A 25,216-nucleotide genomic window follows, 5' to 3' on the forward strand; every position below is an offset into this window, starting at 1 on the left:
AGTCAGAAACATTGAAGGCTGATAAAATATCTATTTTTTATTCTAACATTTACCTTCATGCCACAATCTGCCATTAATCTCCTTCTATGCTTTGGATAACAAAGTTGAGCGTCTCGAAAAAGTCCTCAACCACTGGCAAGAAAGTTTGATGTTGCCATTGGCATTTATAAAGTCCACTTTCAACTCGATTCAAGGACAGCAACAGGAGAACAGAAATGAATAGTCAAATGTAACTTCCAAAATGCTTTATGCACAAATAACACTCAGGTAATATTGTTTCTTTTTTCTTTTTTAGAATAAAATGATATTTGAATAACATTTACACATCAAGCTGACGAGACTGGGTTCTCAATCACAATACTACTGGAAATGTAATTTATGCAATCCAGTAAGGAACATTCAAGATGTCAAAATTACCATGTGGAACTGATCAGGGATAGTGCTGCAAATAACCTCTTAACATGCACTGAAACATAACACAAATGGCCATCCAAATAAAAAATTGAAAAATGGAAAACTAAATTTGTGCCTCAGGAATTTATCATTTTGGATTACGTATTTGCATGACTGACTCTGAAGCTAACACCATGTTTTCCCTTATATACAAATGCATAATTTCTCAGTGTATAACACTACTCCTAATGACTTCCTGCCTTTAACCTTGTACAATGTATTCACTGATTTAAGCCAAGAGTAAGACAGCACTTCCAAAAACAAACACTTCAGCTTCTGCACTGGTTATACATTTTCTTCCCCTACCATTCTTAAACATCTTAAAGCAATGACGCATGCAGAGTCTGTACATTTTAGCTAGGTGTCATTGGGCCTATTTCCAGTGAATGGTAATTTTCTGTGAAACTTCAAAATCCCTTTACAGTTTCTGAATGAAGTGCTAGCTGTTGGTGCTAGCTCTTTTAACTGACTGGGAAATATGCTTATTCACTTTCTTGTCTTGTCATTTGATGAAAATATTGATACCATCTGTCAAATATTAAATTACTGCCCATTAGCTTAGCTTAGCGTAAAGACTGGAAGTGTCGTAGATACAACTTTATAGATAAGTGAATTAATAATACAGATGAGATTTCTTTCAGTCATGCATTAGTATTCATTGTGTTGCATTTTTACAGTTTAATTTTTCCTTTGCCTGTGCCTGTTAAATGATTTTAGTACTATGTGATTAGAATTTGAATATTGTAGATCTGCAATGCAGAGTGGTGTCTGCGTTGATTGTGATCGATTGTGCGGTGATGGACTAGTAATGCCTCAGGATCCCGGTAGAGGGGAACCGTCGTTCAAAATAGATGAATGAACACGATAACTGCGTGTCGCTTCAGTCCTCATTATTTCCCTGTTTAAGGTAAAAACAAACATACTGTACACATATCATTGTAAATTTGACAAAACCTTTTCCTGGTAACTGTTGTCTACTGTTTTCCATTGTTTGATAAATTTTGTACTTCGTCGAAGTGCAAGCTGAGCTAGCGTTAGCTACTGCTACTGCCTAACTGTTGTGGCGCTATTTACATGTCCACTGAGAGACTTTTGGTTGTATTGTGTATAAAGTCATTCACGATAGGTGAGTGAACATGAAAGCTGCCCGTCACTTAATTCTTCGCCTTTTCCCTGTGAAAGGGCACAACGGAGGAAGGTGAAAAACAGTTAGCTTAGTTTTGTCGGCAAGTAAGAAAATCTGTCTAGACGCACCTCTGGCAAGTACAGGAAGTTAATGCTACAGGCTAAAAGATAGTCAAGGTAATGACCCCTGTTAAACCAGAAGTTGAAGTTTTTTACACTTTGGTTTTTGTACGGATTAAACAGGTTATAACATTCTAATAGTTAGCATCAGAGGAGCAAGTTCGAATAGTTCGCTACCTTTGGACAGAGCTTAGCTAGCTGTGTCTCAGCCGTTATACTAAGCTAATTGGCTGGTGGCTGTAACCTAATATTTATTGGACAGATCTGAGTGGTATCAATTTCGAATAAGAATATTTCCCAAAAATATCAAACTATTCCTATAAAATTAGACTTGTTGTAGTTTATAACTGCAGTCCCACAGCAGGATGTTTATAGTGAAAGTAAGGCACAGTGACCAAATCAAGTTAATGCTTCAACATTGGTAAAAACCAGAGCATCACAATAAAACTGTCTAAAATGAACATTAATAAAAACCCATGGCGTTTTTTTTTTTTTTTTTTTTTTTTAAACCTCCAAACATTTTACCAGTTGGAGAATTCTGTCAGCATCACTAAAATACATAAGATGAGGCTACGTTTTGAAACCAACATGAGGGCAAACATGATACCAAAAGAAAATATATCAGTAATAGCTGAGTGAACATTTGTGTGCTATTTTACATACTGTAAGAACAAGAGACACAACCACAGTCCAACATGGAAAGTTCTTCACAACTTTAAAAATAGTAACATTTCCTGTATCCACACAATTCCAGACACCCCTTAGAAACACTGCCAACCAGTGTTTTTCATCAGGCGTCTGATTTTTCATCGATATACAAGCCCACGAGTTATGTGCTATAAGGTGTTCCTTCTCCTTGCAGATTGAAAAGTCTGTGTGAGAGCTGATGCTTTCTCTCCACTGCTTCTGAGGAGCTGGTCCATCCTGCTGTGAAGGAGACTGCTTCCTGTTAGATCAATCAGTATATTCCAAAACATCATGTCAGGTCATCAGTCTTTGTTGGCTCTCTGGCTCTCTCCCTTTTGGATTTGAACTTAGGGCAGGAGATGAGGATGGGAGGATGGATGTTAGGAGTTGATCCGTCGTCTGCTGGAAGGGCAGTTTCAGGTTCAGCATGCTGACACGGGTGGGGTGGGTGGTCCAAACGCAAACCAAAACAAATGGAAAGAGCAGATGAGAGTTGCATATTGTGGACTATTGGACACCAGTGTTGTGGTAGATGACTACATGGGTGGGGGAGGATTTGGGGGGCACAGGAGGAGCCCTAAAAGGCCAAGCTAACCCTCGTCTTCGCTCTCTTCTTCCAGAGCCTCCTCAAACACTCTCTCTGGTAGCCTGAAGCATTCCTCAAAGAAATTCACCAGGGACTGACTGAGGTGCTGCCGTGTGGCTTCGCTGTGAATGAAGTGGCCTTCATCTGGGTAGATCTGAGACACAAAGAATAAGGTGAGAACACACACACACACACAGTTAGATTTCTTCAATAGGGCAGAGAGTTCGAGAAATCCATGTCATGCTGCACATATCTATCATTTTTTTCTTTTATTAGAGGAGAGAAAGGGGGTGAATGATATGGCCAGCTGTGCCAACCAGCAGAAATGCGATTCAAAGTTGACACCTCAACCCCCAGGCCAAAAGAGCCTTTACTTGCATGACATAGGTTTTTTTCAGTAACATTATGATTATTGCAAAATGTGCCTGAAGAAACTGGATGCAAACTGTTTTTCATTCCAGAAAACTATTATTTCTCTGGTTAGAGGGGGCAAAAAACAAATTCTAGAGACCTAATTTATTTTTTGTGGTTTAGTATGTTTGGATTAATGGAGAATCCATTAATGTGTAGAATTGAGAGCAAACCAGTTTGCAGACTAAAGAAGAAGTAAAATAAATAAATATGTATATTATGAGAAGCCGACCATACTTGCACACACATATCTAAATATTCAGTATGTCTGTATCCGGAAGGCACCACACTTTAACCGGAAGTTGCTACCACAGCTAACCACTGTTGCGATGATGACTAGGCGTATTCGTTAAGGTGCAAACATGAAGAATGCTCATGTAATTTTCATTATTTTGATTAGCTTCCAGGTCTGTCTTTTAAACCAATAGAGACCCAATAGTCCAATAGAAACTTTGTTATAAATTTTTTCCAAAGTTTATTCCCAGTTGAACTAGGAGCTGCTGGGTTGCATGATGGATGATCTTGACTGTCTAAACAACCCACTTAGCTCTCTTTCCATGTTGGGGTGAACAGCACTTGATAATTGACTGGTGTTTTCTACAGCGATGGTGCTGATCATAGATGGCGTTGGAAGCAGAGTCTGCAGCAAAGAAACTGCTTCAGCCTGCTCTCCGTTGTTGGCCACCATTATGCATCTTGCCTCTACCTGTTTCTGCGCCACCTTGTGGTAGCATCATCCAGTTAGTGTGGTGCCCTGTGTATGCATGTATGTACATGTGAAGTATTCAGTTTTGGCCTAAGCGGCTTCTCATAGTGTGTATAAATATATATATGTGTGTGGGTGAAAAAAAATGAATAAAACGTTTTAATGCCAAGTAGCACATTTAATCTTGGAAAACATCAGGCAAGGATACAAATATCACTTTTTTTTTTTTATTAGTGACATAGTAATAAAAAAAAAATGTACGTTACAGAGTGCAAGGTTTAGTCTTGTTTCTTCCAAAACCAAAAGGGATTCAATTTATAATGATTAAAAAAAGAAAGCACATTTTCATCATTAATAATTTTCTTTAAATCAGCCAATTAATTCAGCACCAATGGGGGTTAGATTTCTGGAGTATGAGCTTAACGCAAACACAGTGGGGTCCAAAACTCTGAAACTGCTTTAAGGGCATGGGAAAGTGGTTTCAGACTCTTGGACCGTACTGTATTTCAACTAAGTTATCATGTTTACTTGTGTTGACCTTAAACCTAGCAGAGGCTACAAGTTAACGCGTCTGAGCGCAGTAACCTGTCTATCGGTCAGTAATGAGCTCTGATGAACATTCAGCTGCAGTACATTGTATCCTAATTGGATTAGTCCTGGTGTTAACGCAGGATGCCCAAGAAGGTCTCATAAGCTCATTATGTGGAATGAAGGCATTGTGAGGGGCTAATCCTCTGCCTGCTGTGGGCTCCCCACTGGGACCACAAAGCTCCCAAAGGTTGGAGAATAACTGAACCAGGGAAAGAAAGACAAGCAGAGAAATTGGACGCTGAGCTGCCATTACAAATGAGTGGGAGTTAAACCACATACCTGTAAGGTGTAGTTGGCCTTTTCATTGATGAGCTGCGCGATGAATTTTGCTGTATGTTGGAAATGAACTTTTTCTGTAAAGACAGATGCCAAAACATCAGATTTGTGTTTTCTTTTATATCTTTTATATATGTTTCCGTGACTCATGACTCACCATCAGCTGTTGGATGGATAATAAGAAACTTCTTGTCCATAAACTGAGATGCTCTGTGCGCTAAATTTGCCATCTGAGGTGTAAAGACATGGACACAAATTAGAGCAAATGGATATTACAGTAATTATCCCACCTAGATCTTTAAGCAATCGGAGCTTACTGTGTATGCCCTTGGATCAGGTTTAGGCAGTCCAAGATATCTCTCTGAAAATGCAGAGGCTGGAGGCGAAAAGAAGATTTCAATTAAAACTTTGCTTTTGACACCAAAATCAAAATGTCATATCAGTAACAAGATTGATGCATCATTTCTGTCCATTCTGAGAAGTCAAGTGCACATTTCCAGGTTTTTCCTTCTCCACATTCAAATGTATTCACCCATCTACATATTCTTTAGTCCTGGAGCTGTTGCGGAACGTCTTCATTTGCAATTCCAAACTCATACAATGTCATGGCATGTCTCTCACCCCCTCTGGCAAAAGCGAGAGAAATCAAATAGATGGGAAATTCGTCAAACTGCGAAAAGGAAAAAAAAAACAGCTCCTCCTTAATTTGCAGTTTCCTGACTCGGTGCACCTACAGCTACAAGAGTACTCTCTCTCTCTCTCTCTGTCTGTCACTCTCCTGATACGCACAACTCTGCATTTCACACATCTTATTCCTTTGGTATCCGAGGCAAGGCTGGTGTAGATAACTTTGTCTGGCACTGTTATGATTGGGTTCCAGGTGTATCGGCACCATCACACTGACACTGTGAACAGGCTCATCTTTTTTTTTTTCTCTCTCTTTCACAGACATACATGTGAATGTATAAGACAGTGACTGAAATAAAATTCCAGCTGCAGGGGTAAAGGTGCTAGATTCCTTTTGAATAGTCTATGACAGCCGTGCCTAGACCTAAGTGATTATGCAGGGTCTACAGCTTTTTTGCATTGGAGCATACAGGTGAAAAAAATTCCATCGCAAACAAACGGCTTACCGTATAATTCAAAGTCGGTGATGGGTGACAGGACAGCTCCACATTTTACAGGAGACTCCTCACCGCTGACCAACAAGCTGGTCACATAGCCGCCATACACCTGAGACACAAAGAAAATACATGTTATCACAAGTGGTTTCACAAGCTGACACTCAGAGAGCATAATAGTCCAACCTGCATGTTAACAAAGGAATGTATGGCTCTTTTTCTCACCTGTCCAAAAGCTCCAACCCTGGTTTTGTCAATGTAGGGCTCTTTCAAAATAAAACTGCAACAGACAAACATTGGTTGTCGTCAAGAAGCGCATTTACATTTTTGACTTTTGTTTATACTGTCTCACAATGCAACTGTATGTCATACATGCAAGGTGTTTCTAAGGAACTTTTAACTACCACTAGCAACCAGTATAACCTACTGCTTCAATTTCAATTCATGTAAACACAGTTATGGTTTCATAAGCTGTGAGACACGGTTACATATAAAAAACTGTAATTTGATTGTATTTTCAGCAAGTTACATGTTTTCTATATGCTGAAAAGGTTGGGTGAGATGGTTAGTGGTGTTGGAAAGCATCTCCTATAATAGAAGTTTTTGTTTAAATTGCCCCAAAACACCCACATAGCTATTTATCATGTGTTTACTCTTCATATCTTTTAGGTTTTCAAGATAACAAGCAAAAACCTCCTGCTACACATACTTGAGCGCATCCTTCTGATCCTGCTCCTCGAACACACCCACTTTCTTCTGGATCCGGTGAAGCAGGTTGGTGCCCTGGAAGCCGCTGCCCCGTCCATCACAGCGCACCACGACGGCACCGAAGCTGCTCACCAGGACTGTGGCCCAGTCCATGTGAAACCGTTCTGACACCATCTGACCACCAGGTGTCCCATCGCTGCATGTGAAAAACCACAGACAAACCAGATGAGTGAAGGCAAGGCTGCTACATGATTTTTTTCTTATATCCTATTCATTTTTATTTTTAGTTATGAGTTTGTGTCTTCATTATATTATCCCCTAATCTGTCCAAACACTTCTTTTCACAGACATTTGGGACAGATTTGGATGACTGTTATGTACCATGTGTATCTGCGAGCTCGCAGGATTCTCAGGATAAAACCTTAATTTGAAAAGTTTACTTCATCCCAAAGCTAATGTGGCACAATGTTCACAGATAAGAAGTCACGATAAACAAGAAAAGCTTGGATTTGAGCTAAAAGGAAGGGAAGGAATACTAATGAAAGAATGAAGGTGGAAAGGAGGGTAAGTTTCCTCATTTGCAGTGTAATTATTACCCAGCTAGAGTAGAGGACAAAGCAGCGCACCCTCTTGTTAGATTAATAAGCCTGATTAAAAGTCTGTCCGGGAAATCTCCACTGATGAGGACGAGCATGTCCTCGTATAACTTGGAGAGGAATGTGAGTCAGTGCTGCTAGAGCACACAAACTTTTTCTGTGTGTGTGTGTGTGTGTAAAAACATGCGCTCATACATACACAAGCAGGATGAGCGGGTAGTGTGAAGTGTCCACGAAGCCTGCGGGTTTGAGGATCTGCATCGACAAAGCTGTAAACCAGATACACAACAGATATTTTTTTACTTTCTGTTTTTGCTACTATGATTCATTACAAACTGTTAAATTATTTTTTTCACAAAAAAAAACAAACTGATTTGAGTTGCAGAAAATAAATTGTGATATCACCTCGTTCTGGAGGAGTCTCACCTAGGCTGCTACAGTACTGAAATTATAATCACAGCCTACTACAGTGGAAATAAAAAGTATTTGAACCCCTTGGAAGGAGCTGGTTTCATTAACTGCTCATAAAATATGATATGATCTTTATTGAACACAGCCATTAAACACTCTAGGGCTAGTAAGTGAACCCTTGGATTTAATAACTGGTTGAACCTGCTTTAGCAGCAATAACCTCAAACATTATCTTCCAGCAGATCTGAAATATACTGGTGGTGGTGGTGGTGGGGGGTGTTGTTGACGTAGTGACTTGGTGTGACCAACAACAAAATGTTTATTTAATATTCCTGAGTGACATATTCCTCTTACCACACTGGGACCTGCTGCTTCAGCCTCTCCCTCAGCTGTCTCATCTGACTTTCCCATTCAATATCCACCCTGTCAGCGTCTTCTAACGTAATACCACACGTCTCCCTCTATCTCTCTTTCTGTTTGTCTTTGTGCATTAGCAGAACCAAACAGTATATGGGAGCGAGTAAGGAATTGTTAATCAATTCTGGATTGCGACGTTCTGATGGATTTAAAAACATATAAATAAAATGTCAAAGTGAGTTGGCGTTTTTGAAGTCATTTTGTAGTATTATTTACTTTGTCGATTGAATGGTGTATTCAGTATCAACAAAAACAACATAATGATTTGTGTGTTATTATGTTAAATTCTACTTAACAGTTTGGTCATTACTGTAACGTAGATGAAGGTATAACTGCAGACAAATCCAATTTTTTGTTCTTTTTTTTTTTACAGATTTTTTTAATGGTCAACTAAGAACTAATTTGTGCACATTTACATTATTTAACTTTTTACTTCACGTACTATAATCATCCATGTTGATCTCCTTGTAATCCACTGTGGGCATCTGCATGGAGTCCAGGGTCAGCCTCAGGTTCTCATTGTTCTCCAGTTTATATACTTCAGCAATACCTGTAGACAGAACATGCCAAACCAGTTAATGAAGAACATTTGATACACAGATCCCTGGCAACCCAATTATGTCAAAATATGTATTTTAAAGTAAGTGTAAAAACTAAAAATCTTTCACAGAAAATTTGTATAAGTTTGCATATCTGTTGTGTGAAATTGAACAGACTTGACTTGTTGACTTAAGGACAATGAATTAATCGTCCTTAAAACAATTAAAATCTGATTTAAAATTATTATTGCATTCATCTGTTAATTCAAATAAGACTGGAGAATGTGTGGAGCTGTGTGTTTACATTCATACAACATCAGAACCTCTCCTCCTCCCAGACTTTCAGCTTGAGCTCCAACAGATGCAAACCAGAAAAAAACAGACATGAACTGAAGCTGTGACCTGGATTTTCAAGTGGTTGTTGTCCTAAAAAGAGAAGCAGCTCTACTTATTCAACAGCTTACAGATGGTTTTTTGCTAACTTATCGCCACTGGCTGCTGAAGTCGGAGGGGGATGCAGCACATTGTATGCTGGGATTAGTTTGTTTTAAAAATGGTCAAAAAGGCTGCAACCAGAAGGGAAATCAACAGGCTGCTGCCAAATTTTGACAGACTCAGATAAAAGCTGCCTGGCTCTTGGAGGAAAACCTCAATTAAAACTTTGTGAAAGGAAGGACAAGAAGAAGAAGAAGTGGCAGCTGTGCCCGAAGCCAGCATGTTTCTGTGCGCATGCACAGACTAACTCTGACCTGACCTTGTCTCTTGTCACTAGAGTAGAGTCTTAGTAACATATGAAGAGCTAACAATGTTCTTTCACCTGTCGTGGCCTCATATCCTGTTAAAAAAAAGAAAAGCACAAGACATTCTTATTGGCCACATGATGACTGTCATGTTAACTGCAGTATCATTAAAAACCTGTCGGCATGGAAACGTCTCTCTAAAAAAAAAAAGAAAAAGAAAATGCAAACTCACCAGTTTTGTTGGTGAAAATTTGCAAAACATTTTTGCCCTTGTGCTGTTAAACAGGTGAATACATAAAATAATCTACAATAATAAAATTTCACTGCAGCATTTATAGACTTGTTTTTTTAACATAGTCAGGGCAGGGACATCATATTGGTAAGAGTTGACACTGACTGGCGCACACGCAGACTCTGGTAATCAAATTACAGTATGCTGATATTGCCGTCAGGCAGGTCGTAATTTAATGAGGACATCCATTGTGCGGAGTAATATGATTACTTCCATCACGCTGGACTTGGCTTATAGACAAACACTGACTCAGTACACAGGTGGTCATTCGGCACTGCAATGGAAACACTTCTGTCCCTATTTGGACAAGGTCACTTCAATGTAGCTATTATGCTAATGAATACAAGGTCACTTGTAATAACTTTAGCATAATTCAGAGTCTTGTAAATGCAAATCCGCGATGTAACAGGTTGAAATACTCACTTTCTCTGTCTTGCGTCTCGCTTTCGGCGTCTCTCTGTGTCTTGTACACGGCTACAAACGGGATGTCAGGGCCTGAGGAGAAAATCAGAGAGGTTAAAAAATGAGGAACCTGACTTTTAAAGATTTGTAGTTTCATATTTAATCACGTCATTCAGTGGCTCCTTTCAACCAGCCACTGTTTTAATATAAAAGACACCAGTAAATGGGACCTAATCTGCTTGATCTCAATGTATCCAGTCTGTTTTTCCCTTAAGAAACTACTGTACTGAACTACAGGTGCACAGCAATATTTAGTTTCTTTTTAGGCCTGAGTAATATATAGATTTATCATCAAATGCATGCTGATATCCTCCAGTGACTGCACATATTGGGCAAAAAAAAAAAAGGTAAAGAAAAACCAGAGGAGACATCCCAGATCTTTTGTCTTTCAGACAGAGGCAATTCTTCACTTATTCGATTTATGTAATGCAATAGCTGAAATAGCTCGTCCATATCTAGGCCGCAAACAGGCAAAGTCCCTGTAGTTAATCCCTAAAACCTCAAAATGGAGGGAGGAGGGACAGCAAATGTAGTGACTGATGCACTTAGCAAATTGGAAACATGGCACAGGAACACTGCGGTTGAATTTGGTGGAAAATACACCAGCCACTCACTCCCTCCCTCCTCTCTCTGACTCCTTCTCTCTTGTGGGATTGATATCATAACCTCATCACATCAATTCTTGTAGGGAGGCAGCAGAAAGAGAGCTAGATTACAAATGTATGAGGTACAGGACCGTTGGCTTCATCATTGATTTCTGGGGTCAGTGGAGAGGGTTTTTAACAGCATTATGGTCTTTCACTGTTTGATCTGAATTCAGTGACGATCACTTAGAAAGGTTCAGAGGTGATTGACACAAAAGTGTTGGATCAGTGATTAAATATTGATGCTGCAAGACTTCACGTCAGGCTGGAATCACAGAAACATGAATCTTTTGACACCGTGGGCTCTGTTTTTTGTGGCAGTGTGATGACAGTGCCATGACATCTTGATCTTGAAAAGCGCTTTGCCTGTTCTCCTGGTATTCTCACGCCCAGCACAGTGCATCTAGATCAAAGGTGGAAGGAGTAGCGCAACGAGATCAGTCGGCTTTTTGTTGGTGAAAAGTGGCTGTTTGACATTGCAGTGAGAAAAGACATCCAAGGACCATTTTCAGCAAAACACTGATTCCACCATCAGTAAAAAAAAAAAAAAAAAAAACGAAACTAGAAAATGTCACAGTATGATAAAACATTTAGCATAAGGCATTAAAACGTCATAGTATACTAAGGCATAAACTGCCTTACTGTACTATGAATTTATATGCCTTACTAGACTATGACGTTTTTTGACATTTTTATGACTTTTAATGCCTTACTATACTATGACATTTTGTGAACTTTTATGCGTTACTATACCATGACGTTTTTGTGAACTTATATGCCTTACTATATATACTATGATGTTTTTTGAGTTTTCATGCCTTACTATATTATGACTTTTTATGCCATACTATACTATGATGTTTTTATGAACTTTTAGGCCTTATTATACTATAACTTTTTGATGACTTTTTATGCCTTAGTATATTATGAAGTTTTTAGACATTTTTATTCCTTATGACGTTTTGATGACAATTTTATGCCATACTATACTATGACGTTTTTTGAAAATGTTATGCCTTACTATACTTTGAGAATTTTATGCCTTACTATACTATGACGTTTTTTGAAAATTTTATGCCTTACTATACTATAACAATTTTATGTCTCACTATACTATTACGTTTTCTGACATTTTTATGCCTTACTATACTATGATGTTTTTTGACAGTTTTATGTCTCACTATACTATTACGTTTTCTGACATTTTTATGCCTTCCTATACTTTGAGAATTTTATGCCTTACTATACTATGATGTTTTTTGACAGTTTTATGCCATACTATACTATAACAATTTTATGTCTCACTATACTATTACGTTTTCTGACATTTTTATGGCTTACTATACTATTACGTTTTTTGAGAATTTTATGCCATACTATACTATGACGTTTTTTGACTTTTCATGCCTTACTATATTATGACCTTTTTATGACTTTTTATGCCATACTATACTATGATGTTTTTTGAACTTTTAGGCCTTATTATACTATAACTTTTTGATGACTTTTTATGCCTTAGTATACTATGAAGTTTTTAGACATTTTTATTCCTTATGACGTTTTGATGACAATTTTATGCCATACTATACTATGATGTTTTTTTGACAGTTTTACGTCTCACTATACTATTACGTTTTCTGACATTTTTTTGGCATACTATACTATGATGTTTTTTTAAATTTTATGCCTTACTATACTATGACGTTTTTTAAGTATATTTTTGGGGCTTTTATGCCTTTATTCGATAGCACACAGTAGAGAAACAGGAAATGGGGAGGCAGACAGAGGGGGAATGACATGTAGTAAAGGGCCGTCTGATGCGGGACTCGAACCGAGGCCGACTGCAGCGAGCAGCGAGACTGTAGCCTCTACACATGGGGCGCCTGCTTAGACCACTACACCACACTCCATGATGTTTTTTGACATTTTAATGCCTTACTATACCTTGCCTTTTTGACGAGTTTATGCCATATTATGTGATGTTTTTTTATGCCTTACTTTTACCATGACGTTTTTTGACATTTTTATGCCATACTATACTTTGAAATTTTTTTGACGTTTTTATGAACTTTTATTCCTTAATATACTATGGTGTTCTTTGACATTTTCATGCCATACTATGACAGTTTTATCGCTTTTTATACTATATTCTTTTTGGACATGCTATGGAATATCAGAGGTCTGCTTAAACTCTCAGCTCAATTAATCAGGTCTTAAAACATTACTATTTGCTACAGCTTACCAATAAATTAAACATGTAACATCCTATCAGTCTTTGAGGAGTCATCTTCCTGTTTTTGTTTTTGTATTCAATGTTTTTTTTATGCAGTATTGTGTTCAATATGCAATTCATATGGTTGTTTTAATGTCTTTTCACTGCATAACTCCCTGTAAATGCTGCTATAAGTATTTATGTAAGTGGTCGGTTAATAAAAAGGGGAGTGAACAACTGTGGTGTGCGTGTCATTAAAGTATCACATTTTTACGGCGTACTATACTATTATACTTTCTGGACATGATATGGAATGTCTGAGGTCTGCTTAAACTGTCAGCTCATTTAAATTAGGTCTTATAACTTCTTAAGTTTTTTTTGTATACAATGTATTTTTTATGCAATTTTGTCTTTAATATGTAATTTATATGGTTGTTTTAATGTCTTTTCACTGCATAACTTATTGTAAATGCTGTTATAAGTGGCGGGTGAATAAACTGAAGAAAAAAACTGGAGTGTGTTATTAAAGTATGACATTTTATGCCTTACTATACTGTGACTTTATACTATGACTTTTTATACCTTTGTATACTATGATGTTTTTTTTGACAATTTTATGCCATATTAAACGTAATGTTTTTTTATGATGTACTATACTATTAAAGTTCTTGGACATGCTATGGAACAAATGAGGTCTGCTTCACATGTCAGCTCGTTTAAATCAGGTCTTAAAATAATACTATTTGCTGCAGCTTAACAATAAATTATACATGTAACACCCTATTCTTGTTTTTGTATTTAATGTATTTTTTATGCAATTTATTTGGTTGTTTTAATGTCTTTTAACTGCAGAATTTCCTGTAAATGCTGCCATAAATATTGATGTAAGTGGTTGCTTAATAAATTTGAGAGAGAACAACTGTGGTGTGTCTGTCATTACAGTATGAGCATTGATGTAAGCGGCTGGTTAATAAATTCCGAAGAAAAAAACTTGTGTGTGTGTTATTAAAGTATGACATTTTTTATGACATGCAATACTATGACATTTTTATAACATACTATACTTTGACGTTTTTATGAACTTTTATGCCTTCCTATACTGTGACCTTTTTATGAACTTTTATGCCTTAAGATACTGATATTTTTGACATTTATATGCCATACTATACTATGAAGGTTTTAGACATTTTCGTGCTTTACTATACTATGACGTTTTTTGACTTTTCATGCCTTACTATATTATGACAATTCTATGCCATACTATACTATGATGTTTTTTGAGAATTTTATGCCATACTATACTATGATGTTTTTTGACATTTTTATGCCATACTATACTATGACAATTTTATGCCATACTATACTATGACATTTTTTTAAATTTCATGCCATACTACACTATGATGATTTTTGACATTTTTATGCCTTACCATACTATGACGATTTTTGACATTTTTATGCCTTACTAAACTATGATTTTTTTTGAGAATTCTATGCCATACTATACTATAACAATTTTATGCTTTACTATACTATGATGTTTTTTGACATTTTCATACCTTTCTATACTATGATGTTTTTTGACATTTTTATGCCTTACAATACTATGATGTTTTTTGGGGAATTTTATGCCATACTATACTATGATGAATTTTGAGAATTTTATGCCATACTATACTATAATAATTTTATGCTTTACTATACTATGATGTTTTTTTGACATTTTTATGCCTTACTATACTATGATGTTTTTTGACGTGTTTTTTTACATTTTTATGCCATACTATACTATGACAATTTTATGCCATACTATACTATAACATTTTATACCATACTATACTATGACGATTTTTGACGTTTTTATGCCTCACTATACTATGACAATTTTATGCCATACTATACTATGATGTTTTTTGAGAACTTTATGCCATACTATACTATGATGTTTTTTTGACATTTTTATGCCCTACTGTACTATGACAATTTTATGCCATACTATACTATAACATTTTTATACCATACTATACTATGACGATTTTTGACGTTTTTATGCCTCACTATACTATGACAATTTTATGCCTTACTATACTATGATGTTTTTTGACATTTTCATACCTTTATATACTATGATGTTTTTTGACATTTTTATGCCATACTATACTATGACATTTTTTTTAAATTTCATGCCTTACTATACTATGATGTTCTTTGGGAATTTTATGCCATACTATACTATGATGTTTTTGAGAATTTCATGCCATACTATACTATGATGATTTTTGACATTTTTATGCCTTACTATACTATGACAATTTTATACCTTACTATACTATGATGTATTTGACATTTTTATACCATACTATACTATGATGTTTTTTGACTTTTTCATACCTTACTATACTATGACAATTTTATGCAATACCATACTATGACGTTTTTGGAGAATTTTATGCCATACTGTACTCTGATGTTTTTGGACGTTTTTATGCCTTACTATACTATGATGTTTTTTGACATTTTTATGCCATACTATACTATGATGTTTTTTGAAATTTTTATACCATACTATACTATGATGTTTTTTGACTTTTTCATACCTTACTATACTATGATATTTTTATGCCATACTATACTATAACATTTTTATGCCATACTATACTATGACGTTTTTTGACATTTTCATGCCTTACTATACTATGATGTTTTTTGGGAATTTTATGCCATACTATACTATGATGTTTTTGAGAATTTTATGCCATACTATACTATGACGATTTTTGACGTTTTTATGCCTTATTATACTATGACGATTTTTGACATTTTTATGCTTCACTATACTATGACAATTTTTGTGCCATACTAAACTATGATTTTTTTTGAGAATTTTATGCCATACTATACCATAACAATTTTATGCTTTACAATACTATGATGTTTTTGACATTTTTATCCCTTCCTATACTATGATGTTTTTTGCGAATTTTATGCCTTACTATACTATGATGTTTTTTGACATTTTCATACCTTTCTATACTATGATGTTTTTTGACAATGCCTTACTATACTATGACATTTTTTTTAAATTTCATGTCTTACAATACTATGATGTTTTTTGGGAATTTTATGCCATACTATACTATGATGTTTTTTGAAAATTTTATGCCATACTATACTATGATGTTTTTGAGAATTTTATGCCGTACTATACTATGATGATTTTTGACATTTGCATGCCTTACTATACTATGACAATTTTATGCCATACTATACTATGATGTTTTTTGAGAATTTTATGCCATACAATTTTATGACGATTTTTGATGTTTTTATGAATTACTATACTATGACAATTTTATGTCATACTATACTATGATGTTTTTTGACATTTTCATGCCTTACTATACTATGATGTTTTTTGACATTTTTATGCCATACTATACTATGATGATTTTTGACATTTTTATGCTTTACTATACTATGATGTTTTTTGACATTTTTATGCCTTACTATACTATGACATTTTTTTTCAATTTCATGCCATACTATACTATGACGTTTTTGAGAATTTTATGCCATACTATACTATGATGTTTTTGAGAATTTTATGCCATACTATACTATGATGTTTTTGAGAATTTTATGCCATACTATACTATGATGTTTTTGAGAATTTTATGCCATACTATACTATGACGATTTTTGACATTTTTATGCCTTACTATACTATGACAATTTTATACCTAACTATACTATGACAATTTTATGCAATACCATACTATGACGTTTTTGGAGAATTTTATGCCATACAATTTTATGACGATTTTTGACAATTTTATGCCTTACCATACTATGATGTTCTTTGGGAATTTTTATGCCATATTATACTATGATGTTTTTGAGAATTTCATGCCATACTATACTATGACGATTTTTGAGATTTTTATGCCTTATATACTATGACAATTTAATACCATAATATACTATGATGTTTTTTGAGAATTCTATGCCACACTATACTATACTATAACAATTTTATGCGTTACTATACTATGATGTTTTTTGACATTTTTATACCATACTATACTATGATGTTTTTTGACATTTTTATGCCTTACTATACTATGATGTTTTTTGACATTTTCATACCTTACTATACTATGACAATTTTATGCAATACCATACTATGACGTTTTTGGAGAATTTTATGCCATATAATTCTATGATGATTTTTGACATTTTTTTATGCCATACTATACTATGACAATTTTATGCCATTCTATACTATGATGTTTTTTGACATTTTCATGCCTTACTATACTATGTCTTTTGACATTTTTATGCCTTACTATACTATGACTTTCTTTTTTTAATTTCATGCCTTACTACACTACGATGCCTTCTGACATTTTTATACCATACTATACCATTATGTTTTTTGAGAATTTTATGCCATACTATACTATGATGTTTTTGAAAATGTTATGCCATACTATACTATGATGTTTTTTGACATTTTTATACCATACTATACTATGATGTTTTTTGAGAATTTTATGCCATACTATACTATGATGTTTTTTGACTTTTTCATACCTTACTATACTATGACAATTTTATGCAATACCATACTATAACGTTTTTGGAGAATTTTATGCCATACTATACTATGTTTTTTGACATTTTCATACCTTACTAAACTATGATGTTTTTTGACATTTTTATGCCTTACTATACTATGACATTTTTTAAAAATTTCATGCCTTACAATACTATGATGTTTTTTGGGAATTTTATGCCATACTATACTATGATGTTTTTTGAAAATTTTATGCAATACTATACTATGATGTTTTTGAGAATTTTATGCCATACTATACTATGATGATTTTTGACATTTGCATGCCTTACTATACTATGACAATTTTATGCCATACTATACTATGATGTTTTTTGAGAATTCTATGCCATACAATTTTATGACGATTTTTGATGTTTTTATGAATTACTATACTATGACAATTTTATGCCATACTATACTATGATGTTTTTTGACATTTTCATGCCTTACTATAGTATGATGTTTTTTGACAATTTTATGCCATACTATACCATGTTCTTTGACATTTTTATGCCATACTATACTATGACGATTTTTGACATTTTTATGCCTTACTATACTATGATGTTTTTTGACATTTTTATGCCTTACTATACTATGACATTTTTTTTCAATTTTATGCCATACTATACTATGACGTTTTTGAGAATTTTATGCCATACTATACTATGATGTTTTTGAGAATTTTATGCCATACTATACTATGATGTTTTTGAGAATTTTATGCCATACTATACTATGACGATTTTTGACATTTTTATGCCTTACTATACTATGATATTTTTTTGGGAATTCTATGCCATACTATACTATGATGTTTTTGAGAATTTTATGCCATACTATACTCTAATGTTTTTTGACATTTTTATGCCTTACTATACTATGATGTTTTTTGACATTTTTATGCCATACTATACTATGACGTTTTTTGACATTTTTATACCATACTATACTATGATGTTTTTTGACATTTTTATGCCTCAATTAAATATGATGTTTTTTGACATTTTCATACCTTACTATACTATGACAATTTTATGCAATACCATACTATGACGTTTTTGGACAATTTTATACCATACTATACTCTGATGTTTTTGGACGTTTTTATGCCTTACTATACTATGATGTTTTTTGAGAATTTTATGCCATACTATATTATGACGATTTTTGACATTTTTATGCCTTACTATACTATGACAATTTTATGCCATACTATACTATGATGATTTTTGAGAATTTTATGCCATATTATACTATGATGTTTTTGAGAATTTCATGCCATACTATACTATGATGATTTTTGACATATTTATACCTAACTATACTATGACAATTTTATGCAATACCATACTATGACGTTTTTGGAGAATTTTATGCCATACAATTTTATGACGATTTCTGACGTTTTTATGCCTTACTATACTATGACAATTTTATGCCTTACCATACTATGATGTTTTTTGGGAATTTTTATGCCATATTATACTATGATGTTTTTGAGAATTTCATGCCGTACTATACTATGATGATTTTTGACATTTTTATACCTAAATATACTATGACAATTTTATGCCTTACCATTCTATGATGTTTTTGAGAATTTATATGCCATACTATACTATGACGATTTTTGACATTTTTATGCCTTATATACTATGACAATTTAATACCATAATATACTATGATGTTTTTTGAGAATTCTATGCCATACTATACTATAACAATTTTATGCGTTACTATACTATGATGTTTTTTGACATTTTTATACCATACTATACTATGATGTTTTTTGACATTTTCATACCTTACTATACTATGACAATTTTATGCAATACCATACTATGACATTTTTGGAGAATTTTATGCCATATAATTCTATGATGATTTTTGACATTTTTTATGCCTTACTATACTATGACAATTTTATGCCATTCTATACTATGATGTTTTTTGACATTTTCATGCCTTACTATACTATGTCTTTTGACATTTTTATGCCTTACTATACTGTGACTTTTTTTTTTAAATTTCATGCCTTACTACACTACGATGCCTTCTGACATTTTTATACCATACTATACCATTATGTTTTTTGAGAATTTTATGCCATACTATACTATGATGTTTTTGAAAATGTTATGCCATACTATACTATGATGTTTTTTGACATTTTTATACCATACTATACTATGATGTTTTTTGAGAATTTTATGCCATACTATACTATGATGTTTTTTGACTTTTTCATACCTTACTATACTATGACAATTTTATGCAATACCATACTATAACGTTTTTGGAGAATTTTATGCCATACTATACTATGTTTTTTGACATTTTTATACCATACTATACTATGACGATTTTAGACATTTTTATGCCTTAATATAGTTTGACGTTTATTGACATTTCTCTGCCTCACCATACTACGATAATCTTATGCCATATTATACTATGACATTTTTTGAGAATTTTATGCCATACTATATAGTATGACGTTATATGACATTTTTATGCTTTAAAATAGTTTGACATTTTTTGACATTTATATGCCTTACTATAATATGACTTTTTTATGCATAAAAAAGTCATAGTGCACTAAGGTATAAAAAAGTATTCATGGTGACATTTTCATTGGATTTTTCGACCGAAATTAATCGTATTGTGCTAATACTTTGCTGATACTCTATAGTAAGTCTGTAATGTAGCATTTCTACTTCAGTAAATGACAGGAATACTTCCTCCACAATTGCAGTAAACACATTTAGACTGACATCAAACCTTTAAATTTAATGTAACAATCTGTGTCGAGCTGATTTTTCCCTGTCATCTGAAGGAAGGTGGACGTATATGTGAACTGCATCCATTTATTTAAAAACTGCAAGTGCTGTAAAATAGACCTCTCTGTATGTCAAACTTGTCAGCTGTAACTTATTCATTAATATTAATACTTTCCTACTTCATAAGAAAGGAAACACTTCAAGAGGACATTTTCATCAAGGCCCTTAAAAAGGTAGGAGATGAGTAAAGTGACAACCTGAAAGGATCATTATTAATCTGAATTGTACTTTCCACTATAGCAGAACGTTTTGCACAAAGCACAGTGTGTCATTATAAAAGTAGCAAGTGTGCTTGGATATGCCCTCACAAGAACTCACAAGTGGGGAACTTGAACAGACAGTTAGAGAAAGAGAGAGAAAGAGAATGGGGGACATGAGTCAAACATGCAGTGTTAGATACCTTGACATTTGAGCAGAAAATAGCTCATGTTGTGGCTGAAGGAGCCGCTGATGTAGCCACAGCTGTCGGACAAGGCGCAGGACAGGCAGCGACGGTTGAATGAACCAAACGTGTCAGCACTACGGAAACAACGAAGACAGCTACCATAACTTTCTGTAGACATTTTCTTTTGAGCAAAATTTGAAGCCTTTTCCACTTTTAAACCACCAGTTGGTACAGATGTCATAAGAATGGCCATTACCTGTACAGATGCCTTCGTTTTGGACCATCCTCAGTGCTCAAGAAGTATCTACATGAATGCAAAGATAAAAATAAATGTCATGACAGCAGATTTGAGTTTACCTTGGTCTTATTTGTGAGTTTGACAGAGCTGTGTTCACCATTCAACTTGGGGGAGTGGAAGAAAAGCACCTGGATCATACAAACACTGCCTTAACTACTCAGTAGATGTTTCATAAATGAATGATGGAGGGAAAAAAAAGGGGGGATGAATCCTTTTAGAACAGAAATAGGCCAGATCTCACCCCCTCGGGGGGAAAAGGTTTTTGGGTGGGTGAGTTCAAGCTTGAAGTTATCACTGGGAACAAAGAGTAACTGTGTGCCTATATATGTGTGTGAATACAGGAGTCCCCAGTACATGTGAGATCATGTTAGTCAGATTCGCAGTTGCCTCGTGGCCTTGAGCGTGGGTGTGAAATTATCTGGGAGTGATGGGAATGAGTCACACTCCTCATGGGTGCAACAGAGACAGAGGGTGATTTTTACACCCAGCACATTCAGAGCAGTTTATTGTGTAGAAATGCATAAGCTGGTAGAGGCTCAACACAATCGGCATTAAGAACGGTTTCTCCTTCTAAAAATGTAGCATCAGTGCTATAAACTAGTCACACATCATAATCAATACACAGCTTGACAATAAACTAGATCATTTCGCTGTTGCATTCCTTGTGCTCTGTCCATGGTGCTGAAACATTCAAATGCTGGGTTTCAGAACCATGGAGAGAGACGGAGAGAAACCCAGCATTTGAATGTGGGGTCTCTCTCTCTGTTCATGGTGCTGAAACATCCGATCCCATACAGTGCTGCAGGAACGACGTATTTCATAATACTCAATGAACATTCAATAAATGAGCTCATGCCACATCCGTGTGACTTTTATTTTTTGTTTGTTATCCACAAAAAACTACTGCAGAATTGTGATATAGTGCTATTTGTTGCTGTGAGTGGGGTGGTGTAAGTCTGGTTGGTGTGTTGCTGGTGTTTTGTGGGTGCTCACATCAGCTGACTGTCCTCATTGTAGGCCAGGACTTGGGTCACATCCCAGTCTCCAGAGGTGATGGACTGCAGGGTGTCTGTACTGGTGTTGGGCTTTGGGGTTTGTAGAAGTAAACAGACGAAGAGCAGAAGGCAGAACATTAGTACTTAAGTCAAGTCTAAATCAAGTGTTATCGATTAACACATGCTCGAGCTAAATATGAAGCAATCTGTAGCTGATAGGAACAAAAAACATGCTGCTGAATGTTCTTAAAAGTCACCAGTTACCATGTTTGCTAATTCTAAATCATACTCAACACATAAATACTCTGTTACCTGGGAGATGGACATGGAGATGTGGAAGAACTTGCCCCTGCCTCCTTGAGGAATGGCTCGAGTGAAGAACAGCTTAAGTCCGTCTTTGGAAAACAGAGGCCTCTCATTCTGAAGACACAGAGACGATTGTTCAAATCACTGACTTAAAACATAAAGAACACCACTAAAACTATATCAGTGGATTGGTAAACATACAAGAGTGATACATGACTATTTAAAAAGACAACATAGAAAATCCTGCAACATTGCCATTAAATATTTATGTAAAACATAAATCATATTCTGACATGAATTTACTGGATAGTAAAGCTGAGGAAACAGTCATTTTAATTAAATGAACATCACTCAGTCCCACCAATAGAGAGTTAAGTCTAGACAAATTTACAATAATCAATAACTTGAACAATAATGTATATGTTTGACAACCGTCTCACCTGTCTGTGCAGCCATCCTTCACTTTCATCCTCATGTTTCTGGAAAAAAAACCCAGAGAGTGACAGGTTTCAGTTGCTATATAAAGAGCAGCCTTTGATACAAACACACTGGACTTGGACGTACCTTAGTGCAGACTCCTGTTGTGGCCTCACACAGTGTGAGTATAGAGATGTTCTGGGCTCTGTTCAGCCAGTTGATGGCCAGTTTAGTGGTGGTGGCCCATTTGACCATGGTCACATAGTATTCACTAACAAACAGAGACATTTTTAACTTCAATTAGCAAAGTTAGCAGGTAAATGACCAGTCACAGAGACAAAAAATATTACAAAATAAGATGACTGAAAAAAAGTGCCAAAATGTTTCCATTCACTAATTGCAGATTATGATAGAATTTTAAAAAGAGATGAAACATTTATGATCTCTTGCAGAGGAATTGAGATATTAGAGCAGCAGCATACAGTATGAGCCACAGCGAAGGAGGAATAAAAAATTGGGTATAAATACGACCAGAGCGAATGGGGGCATAAAAACTTAATGGAACTAAACACAGGATCACATTAAGCAAAATGTATCACTGCAGATAGAGAATTTACAGAATCTGTGCAGGAACAGAACATACTGTTACAAAGAAAATTACATTATGAGATACATGCAAACTTATTGAGCATCATGAAATGAAAGAATATATTAATTATGAATAAAACATGTAAATTAATACTGTTTGTGCAGAAGGATTCAACTGTGCATCATTTGACTGAGCAGAGACTAATTGGTGGACAGTTTGCATGTCTCACCCTATCCTGGGATCATCAGGTCTTCTCATCTCGATGGTGTGAAGAGGGCCGTTCAGGTTCACAACATACAGAGTGATAACTGGGTTCTCCTCACCAGCCTGAACAGGACGAGTCAAAGGAGGGAAAACCCTGATCAGTGGACTATGAAAATACAAGAGATGTATACCTACAAATTCTAAAAATGCACACATGCCTTTATTTAATTTTACTACCTTAGGATAGTGGTACTCTTTCCCCATTGGGTAAGGTGTGCCTGTGAACATGGGCAGTTCCATCCGGGGCACCAGGGTGTCATTGATTGTGGCGTAGGCCAACCTTGCACCATCTGGAGACCACCAATGGGCAACATGGGACTGGAAAATCTCCTCTGAAAAAGTCAGAATAAATTTACAATCAGTCATAATGACAGTGAGTAAAAGCTCAAACAGCAGAGTCCTAAGTTAATTACATGGCTGCAGGCCAACAGACTCACACTGCCATTACTTGTCAGAAATTAACAGGTGCTCTGGGAAAATGTCTTTCGAAATGTATAAAGTGCCGTGTCATTAGTAAGGCTCTTTGTATCACATTGCTCTTTGTTCACAGAAGCTCATTAAATTGTTAATTCACAAATGCTGTCTCAAGTTGGCCACCACGCAGGATTTATGGATGTAAAGTTGAGTAGTTTTTGATTAAATAACAGTCAAATGTTAAGTAGCTTGAACAACACAAAGTGACAAAGCTCACTGTCCCAGAAGAAAATACCAGCCCCCTGAAAATGACAAAACTCAAATCCTGCCTCATGGTTGTATGCCTCCATCAAGCAGCCAAGTTGCAGGAAATACAGCCACACTCTCTCAAAGTCACAGCATTGAATAATGACCAGAGGAGTTTTTGCTGTACATTAATCACAGTGAAGTTGACCTTTGACCTTTTGGATAAAAAATGTCATCACTTCATTTCATCGTTATAAACATTTGAGTTAAATTGTGTTATAATTAGTGTATGAATTTGTGAGGTCACGGTGACCTTTGACCACCAAATTCTAATCAGTTCATCCTTGAATCCAGATGAATGTTTGTGCCAGATGTAATGAAATTCCCCTCGGCCGTTCTTCACAAGAACGTGAGGTCACAGTGACGTTGAACTTGAACACCAAATTCTAATCAGGTCATCAAGTGAATGTTTGTGTCAAATCTGAAGAAATTCCCTCAAGATGTTACAAAGATATCACGCTCATGAAAGTAGGACAGACAGACACCCCGAAAACATAATGCTTCCGGGCCTGGCTGTCGGCAGCACGGAGGCATAAACATCCCCTAAAGATCAGGTCAAAATGTCAAAAAATAAAAAGCTTTCCTCTTTGTCCTTTTAGCAAAAATGCACTCTACTAACTCTTGACTGACCGGTTTGCTGTATGTGGACTCTTTCCCTCATTCTTTAACCTACACACACACACA

The 25,216-nt window shown here is 35.3% G+C and overlaps 1 protein-coding gene and 1 long non-coding RNA gene across 8 annotated transcripts in view; one reads left to right on the forward strand and one right to left on the reverse strand.

Annotated features, from left to right (window-relative positions):
• Positions 1–17: 17 nt before the first annotated feature.
• LOC130161530 (dipeptidyl aminopeptidase-like protein 6) overlaps positions 18–25,216 on the reverse strand; it is a 201,905-nt gene continuing 176,706 nt past the window's right edge. For all 7 annotated transcript variants that reach the window (XM_056364889.1, XM_056364892.1, XM_056364891.1 and 4 more), the window contains 18 exons: positions 23,990–24,144; positions 23,778–23,875; positions 23,107–23,230; positions 22,983–23,021; positions 22,549–22,656; positions 22,235–22,326; positions 21,200–21,247; positions 20,959–21,077; positions 10,203–10,274; positions 8,651–8,758; positions 7,580–7,649; positions 6,786–6,980; positions 6,302–6,356; positions 6,089–6,188; positions 5,273–5,331; positions 5,113–5,185; positions 4,959–5,032; positions 18–3,125 (listed from right to left, as the gene is read on the reverse strand). In XM_056364889.1, coding sequence (XP_056220864.1) covers positions 2,976–3,125; positions 4,959–5,032; positions 5,113–5,185; positions 5,273–5,331; positions 6,089–6,188; positions 6,302–6,356; positions 6,786–6,980; positions 7,580–7,649; positions 8,651–8,758; positions 10,203–10,274; positions 20,959–21,077; positions 21,200–21,247; positions 22,235–22,326; positions 22,549–22,656; positions 22,983–23,021; positions 23,107–23,230; positions 23,778–23,875; positions 23,990–24,144 — 1,739 coding nt within the window. In that variant the 3' untranslated portion in view covers positions 18–2,975. The remainder of the gene's footprint in view (positions 3,126–4,958; positions 5,033–5,112; positions 5,186–5,272; positions 5,332–6,088; positions 6,189–6,301; positions 6,357–6,785; positions 6,981–7,579; positions 7,650–8,650; positions 8,759–10,202; positions 10,275–20,958; positions 21,078–21,199; positions 21,248–22,234; positions 22,327–22,548; positions 22,657–22,982; positions 23,022–23,106; positions 23,231–23,777; positions 23,876–23,989; positions 24,145–25,216) is intronic.
• On the forward strand, positions 3,011–8,387 carry LOC130161532 (uncharacterized). Its single transcript, XR_008826168.1, has 2 exons — positions 3,011–3,144; positions 6,746–8,387. It is a non-coding gene; the product is annotated as an uncharacterized LOC130161532 (long non-coding RNA).

Source organism: Seriola aureovittata, chromosome 20 (genome assembly GCF_021018895.1).
Source record: "Seriola aureovittata isolate HTS-2021-v1 ecotype China chromosome 20, ASM2101889v1, whole genome shotgun sequence".
In the NCBI taxonomy this organism is placed as follows: domain Eukaryota; kingdom Metazoa; phylum Chordata; class Actinopteri; order Carangiformes; family Carangidae; genus Seriola; species Seriola aureovittata.